Raw genomic sequence first — 16,460 nt, 5'->3', positions numbered from 1 at the left:
ACAATCTGAATATATCTGACCTTATATGGTCTGGACCTGCTGGTATGAACTAAGAAGATAACTGCGGGTCAACTTGGTGTTTGTATTTCCACTGTGTTTATCTGTGCAAGAAGATGTGACTCTTCCCTGATTATTATCCTGATTCATTTTTGTATGTTTATGTGTCTCCACCCTGAAAGAAAATCACACTCCAGAAATATATATTAACTTTCTCTAAATGTTTATAGGTTAATTTAGGAAACCCAAGAACTAAGGAGGTCAGTGCCAGAGAAAGTGTTGTGTTTTCCAGTATTGATGCCTTGTGTCTAAGTGATGTATAGAAAAGTGCCTGCTAGTCATTGTTATTTCTTTTTATTCTGTGCATGTGTTAGTTTGAGCTTTAGTTGCAATGGGTGTAGGGATCTGCAAACAGGAAATCCACAGTCACATAGGCAGGAAATGCTGCTGTACAGATGCAGAAATAAACAAGACATATAAGGTAAACACAGGCACTACTAACAGCACTGTCAGTTCAGGACACAAGTACAAGCACTTTGAGTTAGAAGTGGCTCAACACCCCATTATGGTAATGGTGGTGGTTTAAGCCAGTGGGTACACTTTTTTCATTAATGTAACCCCTTTGAAATATTTTTTCAAATGGTTTAACCAATGCAAAACATTTTTAGTAGAAATAACAGCCTATAAAGAGGTACAATACAGCTGAAATTTTTATTTTTTAAGTTAAGCTAAATGGAAACAGTGATTCCAATTTTAAACCAGGAAAAGACCCATTCTGAAGCTAAAGATTGATCACAATGGTTTAGGAATCGGAAGATGGAATCTATTATCGATAAGGAAGCTGTAATTGGGGTATTCTTGGATAAAAAGCACATGATTCTACGTGGAGGAATGGTGTGCGTATTAAACTGCACTATGCAGGTATTAATGGTAGAATGTTTTTGTGAAACTGTTGACAATGATAATGGTTCATCATATGACATAGTCCTACAAGGTTTCTGGAAGTCTTTATTTGAGGATGAGATGATGGCACCATCTAGAGGAAAGGTAAACATATTAGTCCTCTGTTCTGTCAAATTCATCTAAAATTAAATTCATGATATCTGGGTTCAAGAAGAAAATTCCAGCTTTTGATCTTCGTATGTATCAGTGTCCATTAGAAAGAGTCCAGGTCTCAACATTGCTGTGGATGTGGACGCCAAAGCTTCATGGGGGGCAAGGCCTTCTTGATTTTAGTGTATGCCAGAAAGCCTAGAAAATATACACAGTAGGCCTATATCTCAGCATTTGGTACACTTATGTGAAGTAAAGTAAAGTAAATTAACAATTAATAAAACAGTAGCAAAGCATCAGGGAAGTACATCCTGTATTTGGCAGTGGCCCAATCTATGTCCTGTGTTTGGTTTGTCTGTTCTGGACTACTGTAGAAGCATGACAGCCTCAATGGAAGGAGACATGCATGTAGATAACCTATACGACTCATTCTGAGGTGATTCAGGTAATATACATACTATGAATATTATATTCCATTTTTGCTAATATATCCTCCTAAATGTTACACGCTGGACGGTCCAGTCTCCAGTCTTGATGTTGATCCAGTAAGTATAATGGTCCAGTCTTGATATACTATATCAAAATGTATAATGTAAGATCCAGCTCTACATACGCTGGTCCGGTAGATGGCGGTAGCTTGAAAGTTTAACTTGAAATCCGCCAAAAAACGCACAGAAGAAGGAGAACGCGGAGGACGCGGAAGCAAAAGCAGGATAAAAGAAGGAGACGACGAAGGTATAGTGCTTGATAGACAAACTTCGTCAGCACTGGTAATGACTCCGTTAAAGAGCCCTCCTTTTCCTTCTTTTTCTTCTTTTATGTCTTTTTTATAATGTGACCATTTCTGAATACATTCGACCAATGCATGTGTTCCATATATGTAATGTTATCTTTATTTCTAGCAGCGAATGTTAGCATCTTAGCCTCTGTGGTCACAGCAACATTAACACCATTAATTTTCCTTCCAACTAGCTGATTTAAATTGGAAGAAAACTACAATGACTCGCCATGGGAAGAACTGTACAGCCGGGGCTGTCTACACATACCACGAGAAAAAGAAAGATACAGGTGAGCCATACCAAGCTAGAAAACTGTCCCCCCAACTCAGTCCCATTAAAGTAATGGCTGCTATTAGCGAATAAACCTGAAATACGGAGCCCAGCAGGGTCATTTTTGATCATTTGTGCGGACGAATTATTTAAGTAGTTACCAGTAATACGCAGCTGATTGTAGCAGTAGGAGGTGATGTCAGTGTGGCCAAGAAGTAAGTCTGTAAGAGCCAAAGAAGTACCACTTTGGAGAGCACACCAATCACTCAGACACAGGGTGACCAGATCCTATGTGGGACACAGGGTTGGATCTCGAGCATTGAGCTAGATAAATAATCATGTTGTAGCATAGGGGTAGCAGAAATCTGTGCTGATTTCCTTACAGTCACATATATCAATATTTGCTTAGAAAAGCCCCCAAATAAAGATATTTGAACTAAAAACATTACATCATTGTTTCATTGAATAGAAATATCTAAAGGGGTGGCAGCAAGTTATCTAGAGCCGCCCCTGGTAATAAACACTATTGGACTCTACCTTACCTCAGTCAACATCCATTATTACTGTCCTATTCCTCTTTTTCAAGTTCAGCACCACACTAAATCTCTAGTCTAATAATGACCTGTATTGTCAGCAGATGCTCTGTGGTGGATGTGGGATTTTATAACTGAACTATAGGCATTGTGATTAGGCATTGTTAATACCAGGTCTAAACAGGAATTAAGTTGCAATTGACCATTCAATATTTTAATGGATATACTTTCTACCTATTCCCATTTTAATGCTCGATTTGTATAGTACAGCAAACAAACAAAAACTGGATTAGTGTGTTTATTTGTCCTAATGACACCCCTACTAGCAGCTAGGCATCCTTTTTCCACTAAAACTAAAATGTTGGAGTCAGATTAGCAAAATGTTTTCAGGTAGATGCATTTAAAAATCAAAGTTTCTGACAAGATTTGGACAGCGTTTCCTATTAAATCTTCCAATACGCCATGTAAGCATGTTGTGTGTGGCTCTCCTCCTGCTTAGCTGCATCTGGTTATGGAACACAGAGCATTCGACTGGGCAAAGACGCGATCAAAGACTTTGACTGCTGCTGCCTGTCCCTGCAGCCCTGTCAGGATCCTGTGGTGACGTATGTTTGTCTCTCCAACACATACACATACACACTCACACACACAAACATATTATAAATACATGTACAGATATATAAACATTGTATGTCTTGTTTCTGTTGCTCTCCACAGTCCAGATGGATACTTGTATGAAAAACAGGCCATTCTTGAATACATTCTTCACCAGAAGACAGAAATTGCCAAAAAAATGAAGGTAATCCCTGCACATCTGTCTCAGCCTAAATCCACACTGCATTGTCTAATGAAAGTCCATACTAGCGACTCCAGGTTGTTTTTGTTGTTGAGTCCACAGTGGAATAACATAAAAAACAGCTACTACATATTTTCTTCTATGCTACTGATGAAAGATGTAAGTGAGACATTGTGGTGCCGTTCACAAAACTTTTATTTCCTATGCAACAGCAAACACAATCCACGACTTTCTAACACTGTTGTAATCTATCCTATCTCACAGCACTGCAGCAAATGCTACACTGACTACATTTACATGCACACTCAGAAAATATGTCAATGTTCCGCATTTGATAAGGGTCATGTAAACAGCATATTCTGTTTGAATATTCGTAATTAGACCGAATTCCAAATGGATCAGATTAAGAAATGGTATGGTAAATGGTAAATTTGACTTTACTTGTATAGCGCCTTTGTAGTCATCCAGCTACTCAAAAAGTTAAAAAATACAGGTTAATGACATCAGCTCTGGTGAACGATCGGCAATTAGGGCTGCAACTAATGATTGTTTTCATTATCAATCAATCTGTCAGTTATTTTCTCGGTTAATCAAGTAGTTGTTTGGACAATGAAATATCAGAAAATGGGGGAAATTGTTGATCAAGCCCAAGATGACATCCTCAAATGTCTTGTTTTCGCCACAACTCAAAGGTATTCAGTTTACTCTAATAGAGGAATGAAGAAACCACACATTTTTATGTTTTTGTTTCTGTTGTCAGTCAACAGAATGAGTATGAAATGGTGACAAATTGCATCTCAAATTCTACCTTGACCAGCAGTCATTCCAATGCTGCTACCTTTTATACAGTCACTGTTTTATAATTAGGACATTGTCTGACAAAATCCACATAAATACAAATTAATGACAGCACATGTGCTGTGTAGTCAGCTGTATTTAAAATAATACAAATAAATTTAAAATAATCAGTCACAGAAAGTTTGAGCCCTGGGCAGCTTACATCAACAGCCACAGTTGACTCCTACCAGTGACTCTGTATCAATGTGTTTACATAAATTCTTCATGTTATTTTATACAGCTAAATCTCTAATTTTTGCTTCTTTTTCTGTTATAGAAGAATTAAGAGAAATTCTCTCTTCTTACTCAACTGTGTTTTCCTCCTCCAATTCTTTAGGCATATGAAAAGCAGAAGCAAGCGCAGAAGAGCAGTAGCCAGCTTGAGTCCAAGTCAGAGGAAAGAGAGAGGGTGGAGAGGTTTAAAACCAGGGAGAACAGCATTGTGTCCAAGCCCATCAACCCATTCACATCTGGTAGGTGTCTGGAGCATTCTCAGTATATCACTGCATCCCCTCTGTCTCACTCAACTGAGATTGTGTACACACCAAACCGACTTATTTTGAAAAAGCAGTTTACAACTGAACTGTGCATTGTAGTCAACATATGGTGTGGAGAAGTTTCCTCTGTCTTATTCATAAAACCTGCTCTCAGGAGTCAAAATCCAAAAATCTTACTACAGAGTAGGCACTAGTAGAATATGTTCAGAGCTGTTCACAGCACAAGTATAAAACATCACTTTACCATCGCTTAAAACAACCACAATTAGTGCATTTCCTCACTTAAACAGAAATATGACTAGCAAAGGACAATAATGTTGCATTCAGGGCACACAAAATCCCACATGCGTTGAAGCAATTAACAAAACATAGACAACAACAATATAGTGCATATGTACATATGTAAATTCAATTGGGATAATACAAGACCAAGATTCGAATGAGTAAAACTGCAGCTTTCTATAACTAAAAGAGGCCTCTCTGTACCTAACTTTAGGTTCCATCACTGGGCTACTCAAATGAGACATATGTTATATTCTACATCAGTATTCACAGATGTAGAAATGATAGGATGCGATTCATTATTACCATCCAATTTACCGTTTATGGAGAGAACCTCCATGCATCCTTTGATACAGGACAATTTTGTGGTTAAAAACATTTTAAGTACTTGGTACAAAATGTGTAAATATTATGGAAGGATGGGATCTGTCAATGAAATGCTTTCATTTCTTGCTTCTGTGGTCTGCTTAGATACTGGATTTAGGAGATGACAGGATGTAGGGATAATTAATATAAAGGATCTGTTTAATGGGTTGGCAACGAAATGTTCATTCGATTCCCCACTATAGAAGGAAGGTGAAGTAAAGATGAAAAGGAAATTAAATGCAAAACAAAAGCATGCTGTTAAGTGTGTGTGTGTGTGTGTGTGAGAGACCGAAGTTATGTTCAGTGGCTGTACTGGAGAATACAACCATTGCATTAATTTGTCCCAATGTATTAATTGCTTTAATTTTCTCATGCTTCCAGTTCTAATTGGAACAATTATTTGTGAAAGTAAATGCATTTGCAATGTTGAGACAGTAGAAAATGTAAAGCACGTGTGTTTTTCGCCTTCAGGGCAGAGCAAAGGAGGTGAGAAGAGCAGGACAGACAGCAGCTCAGCAGAATCATCCACTATTTCAGCTGCCACTTCCAGCCAGAGCCTGCCCAGTTTCTGGGTTCCTTCACTGACACCAGAGGCCAAGCCCACAATGCTTAAGAAACCAGTGAGTAACTTCTCCTGCCATGTGATTGCAGTGGTTGCTGATTCTTGTAGGCGGCTGCTGTTGCTCAGAGGCAGGGTAGATCGTCCACTAATTGGAAGGTTGTTGGTCGCCACATGTCGAAGTATCCTTGAGTAAGATACTGAACACCAAATTGCTCCTGATGCTGTGCATCGGTGTGTGAATGTGTATGAATTTTGTCACGTTCGACGGCACAAATACAACATAAAAGAGGGTAAGTAAACAGTAGAAAGCAGCATTTGTTACTTGGCTTTGTCTGCAAGCAGTTCCCCTTTCATACAGCATTTTGGATGTGTTTATGTCTTTCACAGTACTATAGCCAGGCCTATCTCCACAGCGCTGGAGAAAATGGCAGTTCAATTCAATTTTATTTGTATAGCACCAATTCATAACAGATGTTATCTCAGGACACTTTTCAAATGGAGCAGGTCTAGACCGAACTCCTTATAACATTTACACAGACCCAATAGTACCACCATGAGCAAGCACTTGGCGACGGGGGCAAGGAAAAACTGCCTTTTAAGAGGCAGAAACCTAGGACAGACCTCCTAGGTGGGTGGTCGTCTGCCTGGGAGGGAGGGGGAGACAGGGAGAGAGAGAGAGAGAGAGACAGGATACAAGGTTTTTGAATGTGCGACGAACGATGCGGGAGTTATTAGCCTAAATGCATTTTTTATGATAGTAGCGCCACCTAGTGGCCAACCCGAAATATATATCAAATTTTTCACCAGGCCTGACCACTTTGCCAACTAAAATTGAGTTTTCGTATATGTTCAGGGGGGCAAAAATGCAGTCAAAGGCGCTAAAAATAATAGGTAAGAATAATATGAAACATAGCAAATACAATAGGGACCTTTCCGGTCGCTGGCTAATTAAAGCTGCAAGCAGCGTTGAACGGGATCTCGCACCCGGCGCGCGTCGGGCGTGCTGCGACCGCGTCACGGGCAGTCGGGGTGTGCTGCGGCCACATCACGTGCCGTTGTAACAAGCGCGGACCACAACATGAAAATGTCACGTAAATCAGCTAAAAATCGCCCTGCAGCACTTAATTCCTGTTGCCACTAGGTGGCGCTATCACTATGTGTTCAGGGCGGGACTCTTATCAGACAAGTGAAGTTTGGAGCCGTCTCGCAGGTTCTCATGGATCCTGGTGGAGCCTCCTGCCATGGTCCTGCTTGACTGCCATTGCCAATACTGTTGTTGCTGTGCATGTGTCTGTGTGTGTCTCTCTCTCTCTCTCTCTCTCTCTCTCTCACCCCAACTGGTCGAGACAGACGACCAACCACCTAGAGCCGGAGGATCTGTCCTAGGTTTCTGCCTTTTAACAGGCAGTTTTTCCTTGCCCTTGTCCCCAAGTGCTTGCTCATAGTGGTACTGTTGGGTCTCTGTAATTAATGTTGAAGAGTTCGGTCTAGACCTGCTCTATTTGAAAAGTGTCCTGAGATAACTTCTGTTATGAATTGGCGCTATACAAATAAAATTGAATTGAATTGAATTGGACAATGTACACTCAAGTTATAGCAAATTCGTTTTTTGTGGCGGTACATCAAAATTTCCCGCCACGCCAAAGACACGCCCACTCACCGCAGTCATCACATATCATTAACAATGTGTTTTGCATTTTATAAGTAAATTTCAGCTGGATCTGATCATCCTGCTAGGAGTGGAACATGAAAGTATAAAACGTGATACTTCCTGTTGCCACTAGGTGGCGCTCTGACTATTACTGAATATTATCACATAGACGTGTTCAGGGCGGGACTCTTATCAAACATGTGAAGTTTCGTTGCAGTCGGATCATGTACGCAGAAGTTATTACGAATCCCTCTTTTTATGGCGAAGGATCGAAATTGCACGCCACGGAACGCCACGCCACATCCATGAAGTTTGACGGAATAACGTGAATAGCACAACTTTTAATAGTGAATGTGTTAAGATGGCTGTGTCAAAATCTGAAGTCGGTCCGATAAATGCCCTAGGAGGAGTTCGTTCAAATACAACGTGTGCAAATCGCCAAAAATGGCCACAAAATCCAAAATGGCCGACTTCCTGTTGGGTTTGAGGTATGGGTCCTTGAGACTTTTCTGCTTCTTTTATCATGATACACATGCGTAGCAATTTTCGTACATGTCAGCCTTACGGGTCTTGGGGGCTGATTCTGGGGGGTGTGGCTTAGCCGTTTGGCGGCGCCCGTGCACGGGGACAATGTCATAGCGGTATTTTCGCTACGTTTGAATTTTGTGTAAAATTTCATGACTTTCGAGCATGTTGCGGGGGCCAAATATGCGGTCAAACAGGCACCAAATAATAATTCAAACAGGAACAATAGGGTCTTGCACTTTCAGTGCTCGATCCCTAATAAACGAAGGAAAAACAATAGGGACCTTCCAGTTCATTAACTGGCTCGGTCCCTAATAATAATAATTCCTTGGATTACAATAGGGTCTTGCACTTTCAGTGCTCGATCCCTAATAATAAGAATAGGTAAGAAATCGAGCAAAAACAATAGGGACCTCCAGCGGTCGCTGGCTCGGTCCCTAATAATCTCAGTGATATTAGCAATGGCAGTCAAGTCACCATGGCAGGAGGCACCACCAGGATCCATGAGAACCTGCAAGACGAGAAAGCGCAAAAACCCACGGGAAAGAAGTAAAGTTAGTAACATGCATTAATGGGACGTGAATGAGTGCAGAAAGAGAGAGAGAGAGGAAGAGAGGAGCTCAGTGCACCATAGGAAATCCCCCGATAGTGTAGGCCTATAGCAGCATAACTAAGGGATGGTTAAGGACTCACCTGATCCAGTCCTAACTCTACGCTTTATCAAAGAAGAATGTCTTAAGCCTACTCTTGAATGTGGAGATGGTGTCTGCCTCCCGAACCACAACTGGAAGCTGGTTCCACAGGAGAGGAGCTTGGTAACTGAAGGCTCTGGCTCTACTTTTTGAGACTATAGGAACCACAAGTAGCCCTGCATTCAGAGAACGCAGTGTTCTAGTGGGGTAATAGGGTGCTATGAGCTCTCTAAAATATGAAGGGGCCTGACCATGAAGAGCTTTGTAGGTGAGGAGGAGGATTTTATATTCTATTCTTAATTTTACACAGAGCCAGTGCAGAAAAGCTAGTACAGGAGAGATGTGGTCTCTTTTCCTAGTTCCTGTCAGTATTCATGCTGCAGCGTTTTAAATTAATTGGCGCATCTCAATGGACTTATTGGGGCAGCCTGATAATAAAGAGTTTCAGTTATCCAGCCTAGAAGTAACAAATGCATGGATTAGTTTTTCTGCATCTGTCTGTGATAGGATGTGTCAAATTTTTGTAATATTACGTAAATGAAAGAAGGCAGTCCTGGAGGTTTGCTTTATGTGGGAATTAAGTGACATGTCCTGATCAAAGATAACTCCTGACAGTGGTGCTAGAGGCCAAGGTAATGCCATCTAGAGTAGCTATATCTTTAGACAGTGAGTCTCTAAGGTTTTTGGGCCAAGTACAAGAGTTTTTTTCTGAGTTTAACATCAGAAAATTGCAGCTCATCCAGGATTTTATGTCCTTAAGACATCTTTGTAATTTAGATAATTGATTAATTTCATCGGGCTTGATCGATGGATATAACTGCGTATCATCTGCATAGCAATGAAAGTTAATGGAGTGATTCCTAATAATGTTGCCTAAAGGGAGCATATATAAAGTAAATAATATTGGTCCAAGTACAGAACCTTGTGGAACTCCATGACTAACTGTAGTATTTATTGAAGATTCATCGTTAACGTGTACAAACTGAGAATGATCTGAGAAGTATGACTTAAACCAGCTTAGTGCGGTTCCTTTAATGCCAATTTGATGCTCAAGTCTCTCTAAAAGAATATTATGGTCAATGGTGTCAAATGCAGCACTAAGATCTAATAATACAAGCACAGAGACAAGTCCATTGTCTGAAGCAATCAAAAGGTCATTATTAACTTTAACCAGAGCTGTCTCTGTGCTGTGAACTCTAAATCCTGACTGAAAATCCTCAAATAAACTATTGCTATGTAGAAAGTCACACAACTGTTTGGCGACTACTTTCTCCATAATATTAGAGAGGAAGGGGAGTTTAGAAATTGGTCTATAGTTGGCTAAAACCCCTGGGTCAAGAGTGGGCTTTTTAAGAAGGGGTTTAATTACAGCTACTTTAAAGGACAGTGGTACATATCCTGATAAAAAAAGATTAATCATATCTAGTAAAGAAGTGCCAATTAAGGGTACGACTTCTTTAAGCAGCCTAGTTGGGATCGGGTCTAATAGACAGGTTGATGGCTTCGATGAAGAAATTAGTGAAGTTAACTGATTCAATTCAATTCAATTCAATTTTATTTGTATAGCGCCAATTCATAACAGAAGTTATCTCAGGACACTTTCAAATAGAGCAGGTCTAGACCAAACTCTTTGAAACATTAATTACAGAGACCCAAAAGTACCACCATGAGCACTGATGAAGATTGATAGCAGAAACACATTCTAAATAAATATCTGAGTTTACGTTAGTTAAAGTACCTAAACTTGCAGAGCCAGTGATACCTGTTGAGGGGATTTGGTGACTAATTTTCTCTCTAATAGTAATCATTATATTATAAAAGAAGCTCATGAAGTCATTGCTACTTAGGTTTATGGGGATATGTGGCTCATTAAAGCTGTGACTCTCTGTAAGCCTGGCTACAGTGCTGAAGAGGAACCTAGGGTTGTTCTTATTTTCTTCTATTAGTGCTGAATAATAGGCTCCTCTGGCATTACGGAGGGCCTTTCTGTAAGTTTTAAGATTATCTTGCCAAATTGAGCGATATTCTAATAATTTCGAAGAGCGCCATTTCCTTTTTGATTTCCTTGTTTTTTGCTTCAATTGGCAGGTTTGGTGGTTGTACCACGGTGCTAATCTCCTATGTTTTAATAATTTCCTTTTTATAGGAGCGATAGAGTCTAATGTTGATCGTAGTGAGCCTGCAGCACTATTAACAAGATTATCAATTTCGGAGGGACTAAGGTTATTACAGGACTCTGTTATATTCAGACATGGCATTGAATTAAACACACTGATGGAATCTCCTCCTTAAATTTAGCTACAGCACTGTCAGATAGATATCTGCTGTAGGAAGTTTTGCCTAATGGGTTATAATATAATAATAGAAATTCAAAAGTTATTAAATAATGGTCAAATAGAAAAGGATTTTGTGGGAAGACTATTAAATGTTCAATATCAATGCCATATGATAGAACAAGGTCAAGAGTGTGATTAAAACAATGAGCCTGTTTATTTACACTCTGGCAGAAGCCAGTTGAGTCTATTAATGATATAAATGCATTACTAAGGCTGTCATTTTCAACATCAACATGGATATTAAAATTACCTACAATAATTACTTTATCTGATTTAAGGACTCAACTTGATAAAAACTCTGAGAATTCAGATATAAAATCAGAGTACGGGCCAGTACACTATAACAAATAGAACTGGCTGCAGTGTTTTCCAGGATGGGTGAGAAAGACTAAGAACAAGGCTTTCAAATGAATTATAATTTAGTTTCGGTTTAGTGTCCATTAAAATGCTCAAATCATATATGGCTGCTACTCCCCCTCCTCGGCCGGTGCCTCAAGGAATGTGAGTATTAATATGACTAGGCTAACATACTCCTCTTTGGACAGCCAGGTCTCAGTCAGACAAAGTAAATCAATATTATAATCTGATATTAATTAATTAACTAAAACAGCTCTAGAGGACAGAGACCTGATATTTAACAGTCCACATTTCATTCTTTTATTTTGTGCTACTGAGGTGTTGGTTTTAATTTTTGTTAGGTTTTTATGTTTAACTCCTCTTGTTTGTATTTCTTTAAATAATTTAGGTGGTCGGGGGACAGCCAGTGATCTCCTTATTTCCCTTATTCCCTCCAATCAGGAGAAGCTCTTTAACCTCTCCAGTGTTACATCATGATATGAAGAACAGAATTGCCATTGCGCATCCCACCAACTGTAAAAAAAAACAAAACACACACACACTCACACATACACATAGGCTATAGACAGGCGAAAAGCAGTTGGTCAATCTCTAAATGAAAGTGGTGGCAAAACCAAACGTTTTAATAAGAACATTTTTTTAGTTGTCTTGGCATAGCTCACAGTATATTATGATACTATTTATGTATTTATACAATCGTGAAAAAATTAGGACATACTATGAAAACGTGTATTTTTTAACATTACTTAGACATGGATATTTAATATTTTAACAATACTGAGAGATTCAAGTAATATAACTAAACAAGTAAAACTGAAGAAAAAACTTTTTTAGAACTTTCTGTGAAATGTAATAAAATAAACATGCAATTTCTGGTGAGGAATAAATTAGGACACCCCAACATTTTTTCCCACTTAAAATGGCTGAAATCACACACAGGTATATCACATCAGGTGCACATGATTAGAACATTGTTACTCAGCATTTTGAAGGAGGCTTGCCCTATTTTAACCTCAGACATTCAGTTTGGTGTGCAGTCCGACTGTTGACGTGAGAGTGAACACCATGGTGAGATCGAAAGACCTGTTTGAGGCCTTCAGAAAGAAGATTGTTGCACCTTATGAGTCTGGTAAGGGATTTACAAAGATCTCAGCCATTCCACATTGAAATCAGCCATTCCACTGTCCGGAAAATAGTGTACAAGTGGAGGACATTCAAAACAACTGCCAACATGCCCAAGTCTTGCCGTCCAAGCAAGTTCACCCTGAGAGATGCTAAAAGTAGTCTTCAAAAACCCTAAAATGTCATCAAGGGACCTACAGCAGGCTCTGGCGACTGTTGATGTGAAAGTGCATGCCTCTACAATCAGAAAGAGACTGCACAAGTTTAATTTTCATGGGAGGTGTGCAAGTACGAAACCTTTACTCTCCAAGAGAAACATAAAGGCCAGACTGAAGTTTGCCAGAGAGAATGTAGACAAAGAACAGCACTTCTGGAATAATGTTCTTTGGACAGATGAGTCTAAAATTTAATTATTTGGGCGGGGCTGTGGCTCAGAGGTAGAGCGGGTTGTTTCCTAATCGGAAGGTTGTGGGTTCGATCCCCGGCTCCTGGTGCCACATGTTGAGGTATCCTTGAGCAATATACTGAACCCTAAATTTCTCCCGATGCCATGCATCGGTGTGTGAATGTGTATGAATGTTAGTTTCTGTTCGATGGACATTTGCTAGCTGTGTGAATGTGTGTGTACACTACGTACCACATTCACGTAGTGTAAAAGTGCTTTGAGTGGTCGGTAGACTAGAAAGGCGCTATACAAGTACAGGTCCATTTACCATTTGGACACCACAACAGAGGAGGACATGTTTGGCGCACACCAAATACAGCGTTCCAGGAAAAGAACTGTGAAGCATGGAGGTGGAAGTGTCATGGTTTGGGGATGCTTTGCTCACCAGCTCACCATCCTAGAATCCATCATGAATTCTACAGTGTATCAGACGGTGCTTGAGCAACATGTGAGACCATCTGTAAATTAAATCTGAAGCGGAACTGGACCCTGCAACATGACAATGACCCTAAACATACCAGTAAATCCACCAAGGACTGGCTGAAAACTAAGAAATGGAGAGTCCTGGAATGGCCCAGTCAAAGCCCATATCTTAATCCCATGAGATGCTGTGGGGTGACTTGAAACGGGCTGTACATGCAAGAAACCCCTCAAACATCACACAGGTTAAAGCATTCTGTATTGAGGAGTGGGGCAAACTTTCCTCAGACCGATGTCAGAGACTGGTAGAGGGTTACAAGAAGCGTCTCACTGAAGTAATTTCAGCCAAAGGGGGTAACGCTAAGTATTAGGGGGTAGGGTGTCCCAACTTTTTCCTCAGTTAGAATATGCATTTATGTTGATGTCTTTTGTTTAATGAGTAAAACGATTTTATTTTTTGCTGTTTACCTGCATTAGATCACTTTCTTTTCCAGAGATAAATAAAAACAAGATTAGACATCAATATGTGAACATGAATAACTGAATATTTAATGGGGTGTCCTAATTTTTTCACGACTGTATATTCAGCATAGTTCCCATGGAGCATTGACCGTTGATATTTCATCTGCAGGACAACTACATGTGATACCGGGCAAAAGCCGACATATGCCAGCTAGTGTAAACCCTAGCTGGAGCAGATAAATACTTGTGGCCACTGCAGAGACATTTGTCCCTATGTGGTTGTTGCCATGTTTGCTTTAAACGTTGATGTCATGATATTTGTCTGTTTATTTTGTGTATCTCTGTTTCATGTTGACACTGCTTTAAAGGCAGAGGCCGGGTTGACCCTGCTTCCAAAGATTGAAACCTCCCTTTAGCTGAACAGTTACAACTTTGCACTGCAGAGATCGCTTTTCTAATCACACCCCTCTTCTCTCCTTCCTCTTGTATCTGCCAGAGTAAGGCTGTGTTATGTCCCATGTCAGGACGACCCATTAAGATGAACGAGCTTATTACAGTGCGCTTCACCCCACTGGACTCAAGCCTGGACCGAGTGGCCCTGCTCACCCGCCAGGTCAGTTTACATCAGCACCATCAGGCAACGTGGTCAGCTGAAATCTTACCTCATGCACTTACTAGCTTGATAGTTGTGTGCATCTTTGTTTAAAAAAACCACAACAAATCCTCTGTACTAACTCGGTAAATAACGTTATTGCTAACAACAACATAATTAAACATGATTTATGAAGCTCGTCCAATAAGTTTGCGCCTTAACCAAACAGACAGTTACTAGATGTCACATCACAGGCAATGACATCATGCTCAAATCTTGTTCGGTGTTATAAGTAGATGTATTTCCCCTACACTACTGGTACAATCCTGTCTTTTCCCTTCAGGACCGGTATGTATGTGCAGTAACCAGAGACGTCCTGGGCAACAGTGTCCCGTGCGCTGTTCTGCGACCCTCGTGAGTTCCAACATATCTACCTTCACTCAAACATTTCAGATGTTAGGTGTTCTCTGGACTCTCAAGGGTTAACTGATACACTCTCTGTCCTGTCCTTAGGGGTACTGTGGTAACTCAGGAGTGTGTGGAGAAGTTGATCAAGAAGGACATGATTGATCCTGTGACTGGAGACAAACTGTCTGACAAAGACATTGTACCACTGCAGAGGGTATGTGTGTACTTCTGTGTAGAGGTTGGCTAAAATCACCTTTCTTTGGATTTGCATTTACTTATCTCCTGGGTAAGAACATAAGGTGCTTTTAGACAGCGTGTCCATTGTTTCTGATGTTGACACGATGGCAGTCAGCGGGCTGCTACCGTCCAGTGTGTAGGATTTAGTGGTGTAGACCTTCCAAGCATGAAGGAGAAACTACGGTGGCCACAAAACTCATTAAAAAAAACATGAAAGGCCCTCTCTAGAGCCAGTCCTTGGTTTGTCCATTCTGGGCTACTGTAGAAACATGCTGCACTGCAAGTAGAAGCTCTTTATTCGAAACCATATAAAGGAAAAGTATGTAAGTATTTTAGCAAAATGTATTTAAAGTCAATCAAAAGTACAAGTAGTCATTGTACAGTAAAATTCAGTGTTGCACTATATCTGATGTTTTTGAATTAATATTTCTGCTGCATTTATGTGTATTTTGCATTTTACTGCTGTAGATGTTTATGGTTGAGCTATTAGACTCTCCATTTTGTTTGGAGCCACAATTGCATAAATTAGCATTTATCCCTGATATTATTTACTTACTGGACCTATTAGACAGTCCCCAGTGGTAGACACAGTAATGGCTCACTGTCTGAGAGCCCATGTAGCTTTTAGTCATAATGCAGGAACATGTTTTTTTTGTACTAAGTTGTGAACACAACAGTGTTACAGTGGTGCTGATAGTCTTTCGTGTTCTGACAGGGTGGAACCGGCTTTGCTGCCTCTGGGGTTGACCTCCGTGCCAAAGAGGCTCGTCCAGTGATGCAAGTGTGAGAATATGGGGTCTTAACGGCGTTGTCACCATGACTGTATGTACAGTACATCCTAACTTTAGTTCTATGATATACAGTATGTTTATAACGGTGTATGAACAACTTTCACCTGTTTTGATGACCTTTTGGAGGTAACTAGCAATTAGTTGGGTTTCTTTTTTAGTCCCTCCATAGATATTTTGTCATTCATGTAAAATACAGTTTTATCCTGAATAACATTTTTATATTTAAAAGATTGTCTGTCAATGTATGAAGAGTATTTGCAGCCAGTGATAATAAAGCATTTCCAAATCCTACACCCTGATTGAGTGTGTGAGTGAGTGAGTGAGTGAGTGTGTGTGTGTGTGTGTGTGTGTGTGTGTGTGTGTGTGTGTGTGTGTGTGTGTGTGTGTGTGTGTGTGTGTGTGTGTGTGTGTGTGTGAGAGAGAGAGTGAGTGAGTGTGTGTGTGTGTGAG

The 16,460-nt window shown here is 40.2% G+C and overlaps 1 protein-coding gene across 2 annotated transcripts; it reads left to right on the top strand.

The window, feature by feature from the left end:
• The first annotated feature begins 1,706 nt into the window (after positions 1-1,706).
• On the top strand, positions 1,707-16,301 carry nosip (nitric oxide synthase interacting protein). Of its 2 annotated transcripts, none has more exons than XM_051387014.1 (10): positions 1,707-1,785; positions 2,023-2,118; positions 3,132-3,237; positions 3,350-3,431; positions 4,603-4,738; positions 5,882-6,030; positions 14,479-14,595; positions 14,918-14,988; positions 15,088-15,196; positions 15,935-16,301. In XM_051387014.1, the coding sequence occupies exons 2-10, from the start codon at positions 2,049-2,051 to the stop codon at positions 16,004-16,006; spliced, it is 912 nt and encodes a 303-aa protein (XP_051242974.1). In that variant the 5' UTR covers positions 1,707-1,785; positions 2,023-2,048; the 3' UTR covers positions 16,007-16,301. The 2 variants fall into 2 exon arrangements, with proteins under 2 accessions (XP_051242974.1, XP_051242973.1); XM_051387013.1 differs by having other exon boundaries at positions 1,729-1,820.
• Positions 16,302-16,460: the final 159 nt, after the last annotated feature.

This window comes from Dicentrarchus labrax, unplaced genomic scaffold, assembly GCF_905237075.1.
Source record: "Dicentrarchus labrax unplaced genomic scaffold, dlabrax2021, whole genome shotgun sequence".
Taxonomy (NCBI): Eukaryota; Metazoa; Chordata; class Actinopteri; family Moronidae; genus Dicentrarchus; species Dicentrarchus labrax.
This window is presented reverse-complemented; position numbering and strand designations above follow the sequence as displayed.

Coding starts and splice junctions, on each gene's coding strand:
- nosip (XM_051387014.1), top strand. CDS start 2,049: ATGACTCGCCATGGGAAGAACTGTACAGCCGGGGCTGTCTACACATAC. Junction 3,238..3,349: donor TGTCAGGATCCTGTGGTGAC/GTATGTTTGTCT, acceptor TGCTCTCCACAG/TCCAGATGGATACTTGTATG. Junction 15,197..15,934: donor ACATTGTACCACTGCAGAGG/GTATGTGTGTAC, acceptor GTGTTCTGACAG/GGTGGAACCGGCTTTGCTGC.